The sequence below is a fragment of the Curcuma longa genome, chromosome 16 (assembly GCF_044706935.1).
Source record: "Curcuma longa cultivar G26 ecotype Majalengka, Jawa Barat chromosome 16, ITB_CL_G26_1.1, whole genome shotgun sequence".
In the NCBI taxonomy this organism is placed as follows: Eukaryota; Viridiplantae; Streptophyta; class Magnoliopsida; order Zingiberales; family Zingiberaceae; genus Curcuma; species Curcuma longa.
Genome location: NC_133876.1, coordinates 10720215 through 10730629, shown reverse-complemented (window position 1 = coordinate 10730629; position 10415 = coordinate 10720215). Strand labels below are relative to the sequence as shown.

General features: G+C 34.6%; 1 protein-coding gene and 1 pseudogene across 1 annotated transcript; both read left to right on the top strand.

Moving 5' to 3' along the window:
- Positions 1 to 1530: 1530 nt before the first annotated feature.
- On the top strand, positions 1531 to 8640 carry LOC141847755 (uncharacterized; the record flags this gene model as incomplete). The annotated part of the gene is given in 13 exon segments (XM_074735839.1): positions 1531 to 1704; positions 2032 to 2169; positions 2247 to 2482; positions 2791 to 2979; positions 3272 to 3364; positions 3500 to 3538; positions 5846 to 5935; positions 6007 to 6109; positions 6210 to 6290; positions 7039 to 7115; positions 7224 to 7304; positions 7927 to 8018; positions 8352 to 8640. Coding segments are annotated over 13 exon segments (1440 nt in total). The 3' UTR covers positions 8476 to 8640.
- A 1176-nt stretch (positions 8641 to 9816) lies between these two features.
- Positions 9817 to 10415, top strand: part of LOC141847050 (uncharacterized) — a 6842-nt pseudogene continuing 6243 nt past the window's right edge.

Here is a 10415-nt window from a genome sequence, read left to right as displayed (position 1 = left end):
AGCTTCCAGATTTATAGGCACAGAGTTGATACTATATCGGTTCAGTTTTCCTTAGAGTCGCTCAGAGACTTGACGTGCTGGTTATGCTTCGGTTTGGTCCACTTTAGCTTATGGTATATTTTGGCTATTTTATTGTACTGATTTCCTTATTATATTGTCATCAAGTGAGGTACCTCTCGGTGCGAGAACGACACCTCCGGGACGTGATAATTTTTTTCTCACTTGGTTACCAGATTCAAGGAACTTTAGTACTTTAGCCTGCAGGTCTAGAGTTCGAATCTGGGGAAGGCAAAAATCCACTGGGCAGGGATGGAAAGTTCTAGTAGGTAACGGCACGGTCGATGGTCGACGACCCATGACCCACAGAAAAATAGGGGTCGGGATAAGTGGAATTCCCACGGGCGGACGGGCCGGGTCGTTACAGGTTTGGTTGTATTATTGTATACTATTTATTTATTTCTTATGAAGTGACAAAGAATATTAAAAAATAACAAATGATTCATGTATTGATTACTTAAATGACTAAACTTTTATATGCTTTGCAAGCATGCCCATTAAACCCTAAATACTTGGAGATTTGGCAAATTTGAAATCAAGCCAAAAATTTCAACATTGGGGATTTTTTGAATAAATCTGGCATACGTTTGGGTTTGGAGATTTTCTTATGCTTTGAATGAAATGGGGTCAAGTCAAATTTCTTAAACGTGACCAGACCTAACTTGTGCCCATGCCTATGTTTAACTAAGCAGGCGCAAGTTTCATACTAGGGATTTTTTCTATACTTGATTGATTGCTATCCTCTATCCATCCTTTCAGGTGTTCACTTGAAAGGATGGATTAAACACAAAGGATGGTTAGTTGAATAAAGATTCCATTTTATCACTCATTTTCGTCCACTAAAATCTAGTGGACCAAACAAGCAATGAGCGAACAGATAGTTTGGGTGATAGCTTTACCTTGCTTCCACTTTTCTTACCCTTTATATGTGATCTCTCATCTGAGAACTCCAGCCCTGCTGCACATGATTTCCTCACGAAGAACAACATTGTCAATGTTGCACAAAAGTGATCTCATTGGAGTGCATCTTTACACGAGCTATTTCACTTGAAGAACCCCAGTACCCTTGCTTCACCTACTGAACTTGTGCGCTGTTGACATCACAAGCTCTCCTCCTTCGCTGGAATAGGAAGCAAAGCTCGCTTTGCTGCCAGATATATACACTTCTACTTCCCTCTTCTGATCTGCAGTATTCCCTCTCTGTGTTGATTGAAATTATATCTTTTTACTTTGGTTGCTTTGATATTAATGTCAACCTTTTGAATTTCATTTTCAGATTGATTGCTTTTTTTTACTGCATCCCAAGGAAGCTATGATAAATGATATTGCTAACTAAATTATAGCATTGTTGTCCCAGTATGTTATTGTGCTAATCTAAGCATATTGTAATAATCATTTAGTATTAATGAAAAATTATAAATTTATACTAGATTCTAGTCTGATTCCAGATACTTCCCCTTCTCACCTCAACAGATCTTCAGGACCACAAGAAAAGCTTTCACTTGCTGCCCATCTGTCCTCTGCCTCCTTGTCTGCGCCCCTTCTCACTCATGGACAGCACCAACGTAGCTGCCACAGGGGCGGGTTGGTATATACTTGGTGGGAATCAAGAAAATTTTGGCCCTTATTCCCTCTCGGATTTGCAAGGTGATTTTTTCTTCTTCTGTTTTAAAACTTGTCTGCTTTATCATTTTTTATGGAAAATTAGGACTAAGAAGCTCAGAATTGACTTCTTGATGTAGCTAGTTGAATTAGGGGGCCAGTTCAAGGAAGAAGAAAAAAGGAGGAAAGAAAATCCAGCTTGTTGATACTTCAGTGATATATTTTTTTTTTCTAGTACCTTTGTTTTAAATTCTCTTAAATCGAGCATTGTGTATAAGGTTTTGTAGCAGAATGATGCCAGCTTTCTTGGTCATAATGTATTGTAGATGTGGATTCTAGTGTCTTAACATATTTAACTTTCTTCGTTGACAGTACATTTTGCAAATGGATATATCTTAGAGAGCACCCTTATGTGGTCAGAAGGGATGAAAGAGTGGGCTCCATTGTCTTCCATTCCTGAGTTATACTCAGGCATGCCTAATCGGAGATTTAATGGTTCTGCTTCAGCAGGTGAACTTACCTTCCTATTCCTCATTGAATACACTTCAGATTCCTTATATGATTGTCTTATATGCAAAACATACCAGAAGAAGATGATGACTTCACTAAATGGCAGAAGGAGGTCCAAGAAGCCGAGGCAGTGGCTGAGGCATTAAAAAATGGAACCAGTAGTAGTAGTCTTGTGGACAAGGATGGGGGTGTATATGAAGGAACAAAAATAGACACTGATAATCAACCCTCTACTCCTCCAGATGGGGATGAATTTACAGATAATGGATGCACATACAAGTGGGATCGCACTTTAAGGAAATATGTTCCGCAAGTAAGTGTTTCATGTCGACCTTCCTGTCTATAAAATTTGATAGATGTGGATGCTTGATCTAATCAGTTGTCCATCTCACTCCATTTGTGGTTGTTGCATTTTTCCATTCATTCTTCTATTGCAACTTGTCTGGGCACTTTTGTTGACTAATACCTTCTTTTATTGTAAAACTGATCTTTTGATTTCTCTGTGCTTATCTGTGTCAATTAATGTCAACTAAGAGTTCTCACCACCCTGAATTTTCTAATATCCATGGAGTTTTCTTTTCTTTTTAAAATGTGATGGTTGCCTTCTCTCTTTATTTGAAGGATAACTTACCAAATGAAACAAATGAGTATGCGGTTGAAGATATGATCTTCGCACGTGAAGAAGAAGTATATCCTACATCAACAATGCCTGAGTCATCTGTTACTGAAGAAAAAGAATCTGCTACAAACATCATGGAGTCAAAAGCTGAGACAAAAAGAAAGCTTGATGATAAGACAACTGAAAAAAAGGTTTGTCCTTTGCTTATTGTTGGATTTTTTACTACTTTGCTAAATTTTCCTTCTTCCAATTTTTTTCATAGTGCATCATGTGTTTGAACACGCATGCCATGGTTATCAGAACATTCCTTCTACAATATTTTCTCACTCATTTGAATTTTTTGAATTAGTGGAGCTCTTAACATAGGTATTGTATTGTTATATTTTCAATTGCTCGCAGTTTAGCTCTTGTTGTAGTCAGCAAGTTCTTGTAGTAGATATGTTTAAATTTTATGAGCATTGACACTTCGTGACTGGAATACAGGAAGCTAATAAGCCTCCAGATGGTTGGTTTGATCTAAAAGTGAATACACACGTTTATGTCACTGGGTTGCCTGATGATGTTACCGCTGATGAAGTAAGTGACCACCACAACCTTAACCTTAACCTTTATATTTCCTTAGGAAAAAGTTTTTGTTTTCCATTTCCTCACTTATAATCATTTTAAAACAAATTCTCTCGTGGCTGCCATTGATTTTTTAAAACCATGCAGATTGTGGAAGTGTTCTCAAAGTGTGGCATCATAAAAGAGGTGGATAAATCAACTTTGTTTCTCTTTCCTTTTTTGGTTCCTTTTTTGAGTCTTTTTTTTTCATTAATTGTTGACCTAAAGAAGTATTAAACAACTATAGATTATAGTTTTATTATTCAGCTACAACCATTTTTTGTTCTTGAAATATAATAAAATTCTTATATTGTTTACTCTGAAATCATGAACAACAAAACTTGCTTATAATGTTAATTGTTTTCACTATTAAATTCTAATCCACAGAATTAGAAACTTCTTATACACTATCCAAAGTAATCATCTGTCCATGGTGGAAAAGGAGAAAGAAAGGAACAAAAGTGAGGTAGGGAAGAGGGAAAGGAAGAGAGAGAAGGGGAATTTTCTTTATTTTGTCTATTTGAGAAGAGAGGAAAGAATGGAAATGAGAGAATTGGACAAAAGCTAATCCTTTGATTATGTGTTTCTCAAGACATGCAGGGGTTAAGTCTTTTTAACAAATTTTCTTCTCTTCCTTCCATTCTCTTTTGGAAAGGGAAAGGAGCTCCAAATTGGTCCCCTCCCCTTGTCTTTGCTGGTATGTAGGAATTTAATTGTTGGCACCCTCCTTTCCCTCCACTATGGCTCTGTTCCCCTCAAGTAGACATGTCCTTAGTGTTGGTTTTCTTTCTCTTATCTTTTTCAAACAAGATACTCAATGTACTACATTTGAAAAGACATAAATTTGACCTTGTCTAGTCACTATTCAATTCTTCTTTGATTTCTTGATTTTCTTCGTCGATGTGACAAAAAATAAGAGTTTTCAAAGCTCTTTAGAATTTATTTGAAGACAACATATTCATTTGGCAACTATCATGATAAAATAAACTATATTTCTTTGTCCAGACAAAAGCTTCATGCATCAACTGTCCAAAATTTTATAATAGTGACAGTACAGGTAGACAGATTTTTAGTTTGAATCTGGTCTTCTGTGTATTGATCATGAAATTTTGGTTTGTACATGTTTTACCACTAAAAACAGTGACTATCAATTATAACTTAAATTGGGCAATATGGATAATATAATACATCAATCAACTTGTTTCCTTACTCCTTTAGTATGTCTTGAGTAGTCAGTGTAAAGACTATGATTCCACTCTTGAAGTTATAACATCTAATTCTCTTATGACATTCTTTTCTCTGAATTGCACTTCTGCAAATTCCACTATGACACTTTTCACTATAAAATGCTATTCTGCTGGGCCCTTGGCTTTGTCTGACTTGGTAAATGAAATTGTTATTAGTAATGCTTAGGTACTGGGATTGTCAAACTAAATGCCTAGGTTTTCGATGGAATTTTTCTGTCCTTTTAAATTTTTACATTTCTAATCTGAATATTCCGAGTTCAATCAGGATGTGCCTTTGCTATTCTGATTTTGCCCAAGCAATTGGATGCCAATCAGAAACCTATTGGAAACTTCTTAGGCATGGCCATAAATAATGGGAATAAAAGTAAAACAACAAGAATCAGTCAGAACCTATTAAGAAACTGGCAGACTAGTCTTTTAGAGTCAACTGATCCAGACATTTTTCCAGTCAACCCTTGCCCAAAAAAACAAGTCTGAAGGAATATAAATTGTATGAAAAACAAGTCAGGCATCTGGGAACAGTTGGCTTCGGCTAAAATTGTTGGAAAGCATCTGAAATGAAAAAGAGATGTAAGCACAGGTGCTGTTCAGGGTATTCCCTAGAAAGAGGCATAATGTTACTTTTCTTAACCATGATGATTAATACTCAATAGGCACGGAAATATATATAAATGCATTTAACAGGTAAAACCTATTGCTTAATGCTTGTAGGTGAGATTGATATGCATGTCAACAGTTAAGAAATTAGAATTAGAAACATTTGGCAAGATAAAATGTCACAATAAGTAACACGTAGCAAGACATAACATATAATAGCTATATGATATATTATTTTGAAACAATTTGTGGATTTTGAATACAATAGAGAATAAGTTCATATAATCATTGGCTTTTCATTTGAATATTAAGTATCACATTAGCAAATTAAATCTTTAGTGCATTTCATCTTCTATTATCTTACACATCAAAATGTTATTTTCCTCGTTTTCAATTTTTTTTAGTTTTCCTGATACAAGCAATACTACTAATCCAATACAAGTGATACGTAGATTTTGATTTAACCAAAAACAGACTGGCTTTTGCCTTATGCTCTTTCACTGTTGTTTAATCAGATAATTGTATCTGGAAGTTAACATGTAGGCTTATGATGTATTGTTCTTCTTTTTAGTTACTCTCTCTTAATAGCTTTTCATGTTGTCTTGTACAGGATCCTGAAACAAAAAAGCCTCGTGTAAAGATCTACACTGATAAAAAAACAGGCATAATAAAGGGTGATGCACTTGTTTCATACTTGAAGGTAACATTTGTTGTATGAGACATCACACCCAAATAGAAATTTGTAATCATCATATAACTTTTGAAATGTAGGAGCCATCTGTTGCCTTGGCAATTCAACTTTTGGATGGAACACCTCTTCGTTCTGGTGGAAAGACTCTTATGTCTGTAAGCCAAGCTAGGTTTGAGCAAAAAGGTTTGATGAAAATTCACTTTGAGCTAAGTCTTTTCAAAGGTTATGCTAATAGTTTATTCACACATCAAAATATTGTTTAAATACATAAATTCTTGTTCAGGGGAAGTATTTATAGCAAAGCAGACTGACAAGAGAAAGAAAAAGAAATTGAAAAAAGTTGAAGACAAGATTCTTGGATGGGGTAGTTTTTTTACCTTTCTACTACAGTTTCATATTGTGTGAATCGTTTAAATTTTGTGATTGTTTCAAAATAGTTGTTTGCATTTCTATCATTAGCTATATTATGTTACAGTAAATGGTCTGCCATTGATCTTTTTGCTGATTTGGCCAATGTACATCATATTGGCGATACCTAACACTCATTCTACTTTTGATTTAGGAATATTGTTTTTTTGAGTCAACAACTTTTTGTTCTTTTGGATCTCCACAATAATCTTTCTGTGCAAGTGCAGAAGACAGGAAAAGAAGAGAACAATTTAGTATGGCGTCGAGAGTCATGCTTTGCTTCTAAGAATTATATTTTTGTGAGTTTGATTGTAAAAAAGATGCTAAATAGTTATCTCCCAAGCATTCCACCGAAGTGCGATCAGTATTTTTCCCAAGAAATTAGTCTTGGTCAAGCCCTTTTGCTAGTTTTACCCCAAGAAATATTTCAATGTAATCATTAAGATAACTTCTTATTTGCCATCTTCAAACCTAGAGTTTATTGAAACATAAGATTTGAAACCTTGAGCCAACATCTATATTTTACTGTGTTTTTTTTTTGGTTTCTTCTCTTTGATACTCTTAATGAAGATCAAGCTTCTGTGTGGTTTTGTTTTTTCTGTGTTTTTGTAGTTTTCACTTTTCGTAAAACTTATGAGTTTGTACTGGTTTTTGTTTAACTTGTTATATCGTTATTTGTTAAGCATTCTGATTTCTTGTTCTAGGTGGACATGATGATGCAAAGGTGCAAATTCCAGCTACTGTCATTTTGCGCAATATGTTCACCCCTGCTGAGTTAAGGGTATGCTAGTGGTACCTTCAAATGATAAATCGTGCTAGTTAGTTATTTTAATCTGTGAATTAAGTCTGATAAAGCTATGTTTAAAAATTTGGTTGTCACTCTAAGCAGGATGATGAGACTCTTCAGCCAGAACTTGAACAGGATGTCAGGGTAGAGTGCTCAAAGTTGGGGGCTATTGATTCAGTTAAGGTATTATGTTTCAATCGACCTTGGAGTTGGTGTTAATTTTATGCTGCACATAGGAAATGTGCTGTATAGGAAAAATATAATTTTACCTGAAGTTGTAATCTGCCCCCTCTCACTTTCAGACAATTACAGGTACTTTGAGTGCCAAATGTTCTACTAGTTGACTTCACTACACCAATTCAATCAATGTTGTCTTGTGCTATTTGTGCAACCACTTCTCTTTTTTTTTTTTTCTCATTGCAATCATCATTTGGTGCTGCTCTCAGCATGTTGCCTCGAAATTATTACCTTAAACATGTTACCTTCACAGAACCATCACACTCCAGCACCTTTTCTGTGTTGCAGCACTCGCAGTACATTCTCTGCGTTGTGCCACTATCTTCCTACCTCACTGCTACTTTTTCTTTTCATTGGCTTCCCGTCTTTGTTAAATCCCTGCCATCAATGCCATGGGATCCCTGCTGCTATGTTGAACTTGCTTTGCAACCCTATGCCTTATCTTCTTTCATAGCTAATGACTCAAAAACCGATATGTAAATCCATGCTTGTCACATTAATTTGACTGTTTTGTATACGTTTACATATTTTATAACTATGATATTGATAATTCTATTTTGGCATCCAGGTGTGTGAGAATCACCCACAGGGTGTAATTTTAGTGAAATACAAGAACCAGAAAGATGCTGGAGAGTGCATTGAGCTAATGAATGGAAGATGGTTTGTGTTCTCTCAACGCTTAAGTTCCTAATATATACATCTGATTTAATGCTTACTATCGATATGCATTTCTATCTCTGCAATTTGATACTTTTAAGATGAAATATTGTCTGGTGATGATCCCACATGGATTGCAAGACTTGCTTGGGGATAACACAAATAACACTTGTTCAATCCTGAGTCATATCTTAGTCTTGGTTTTTGATCTCTTAATAGATTAACCTGAGAGCAAGATAAACAATTTTGCTCATAGCATTCAAACAAATCACTTCCTCATTTCAATCATGATGTTGATTTTCTCCATCCAACTTGCCTAACCAAATGAGTTTATAGGTTTGGTGGAAAACAAATACAGGCAAGCATAGACAATGGCTCTGTCAACCATGCCCTTATCCGTGATATAGATGCTGAGGCGTCTAGGCTTGAACAGTTTGGTGCGGAGCTGGATGCAGAATGAGTTCACTTGACAAAATGCATTTGTTGTGAGGTGTAAGGAAATGAATATTTATGTAGCTTGCAAGCAGCTGAATCCATCTTTTAACTAGGGCAATCGGATTGTAACTACTGATGAGCTTTGAATCTTGGTACTTTCTTCTATCCACTATCCGCCGTTTTCGAGTCAGGTACCATCGCTTATTATCTCTATATCTGTCGATAACATTGTTACTTCATCATTTTGTTCTGTCACTAGTGTTAATAGTCGAGTTTAAAATGAGTCCCTCGATTATTTTTCATTACTAACAAATCTTAATCCTCATTTATTTACTCGTTAGCATGGTAAAGTAGCCCTTTAATTAGCTTTGATATAACTCCTCTGCCTAAAAAAGTGTTTCTTCTATTGTAAACTAAAGAAATAGTTGTAGAGATTAAGTGATGTTTTTACATATAATTATGATAATGAATTCAAATAAAATTTAAACACTCATAGTAAATAAAAGATTTCTGATCTGTGTTTTGACGTTGGATTGTCTGTTTTTCTTTAAAAAATAATTTAACCATTTGTGATTGTAATTTCCATTGCCTTCAGCTCTTGATGAAGGTAAAATTACAAGATATATCAAGATTTTATAACACGAATCTGATTATAGAATTAGCCTACTAACAACAAGGTGATTATTTACAAGAAAACTTGTCGATCATTTGTTTATGATCGTGGGCGTTGCAAGTTTGATTTTTTTTCGTAAAATTTAATCAAAATCTAATATCCTCTTCTTCTGCAAAAGGAAGAATCTGTTACTTTAGCGGGTTCATACGGTCGGCTCGATGATTATTTATGAGGTAAATTGAGAAATTGTAGTTGGTCACGACGTAGGAGGGTATTGTCTGCTTTGTCAGAATTTAATCTCGTCCTCTTTCTTTTATAATTTTGCTACGTCGTAACCAATTCAATTATGTTCCAGGGCAAAAATTGATGATATTATTACTAGTAATTCGTAAAATTGACTGCGAGTGTAATTCCCAACTGATTGCTCAGTATTGTTTCTTAAGTTTACGAGAGGACCACTCCTCGAGAGTGTTGCTGTATTTTAATTTGATATTGTTATAATTAAGCTACAATAGGTAGTAAATGGGGTGTCTTCTCAGTCTCTCGTATCTTTTTTATAAGGGTCGAATTTCAACTTCGACTAAATTTTAGATAAACTTTTTTTAATAAACAAAAGATCTGAATTTTTTTAAATTTATCTTAATAATCAATAATTTTTTTTTATAAAATCGAATTAGTCATTCTCAAAAATAATCGACATAAATTAAATATTTAATATCAATTGAAAAATTAAAAAGTGGTAAATGGGACTACATGAAGACCCTTGTGTTCCAAGTAAACCAAAATAAAATTGATATGAATTTGGAACGGTAAGACATCCAGGTTGTAACCCAGGCATCTGTGGTTCGATCTCCAATTACGGCGTATTTGCAGGAATTTTCTTCCAAATGGGGAACGCAATCAAAGGATATTGGGCATCTAGGTTGACCATCGTACTTCCTGATTTATCCTAATGACCGATAGAAAATTTTTATGGGACTGAACCGGTCACCTCAGGTTTTGAGTCAATAGAGTTTATTTAGGACTTTTATCAATGTTTTATGTGTATTTGGATTAAATTCATCAAAATGATTGAAGATGCCTCGGGCTCGGGATTATAGCAAGATATTTTTATAATTAAGTATTTATCAGTTGATTTTTAATTACAATGTATTATGAATTAATTTCTACAGTAGGAGGATTCTAAAATGTTGATTGTAAAGTAATATATCGTTCGTGCTTTCTGATTTAATTTGATGATCCATAAAATTTTTTTTTTATGAGATCAAATAAGTCATCAAGATTAATTGGTTGATCTTAAATTATTTTTAAAAAATCAAATCACTTGACAATGTGTAAATTTGTGTTTATGA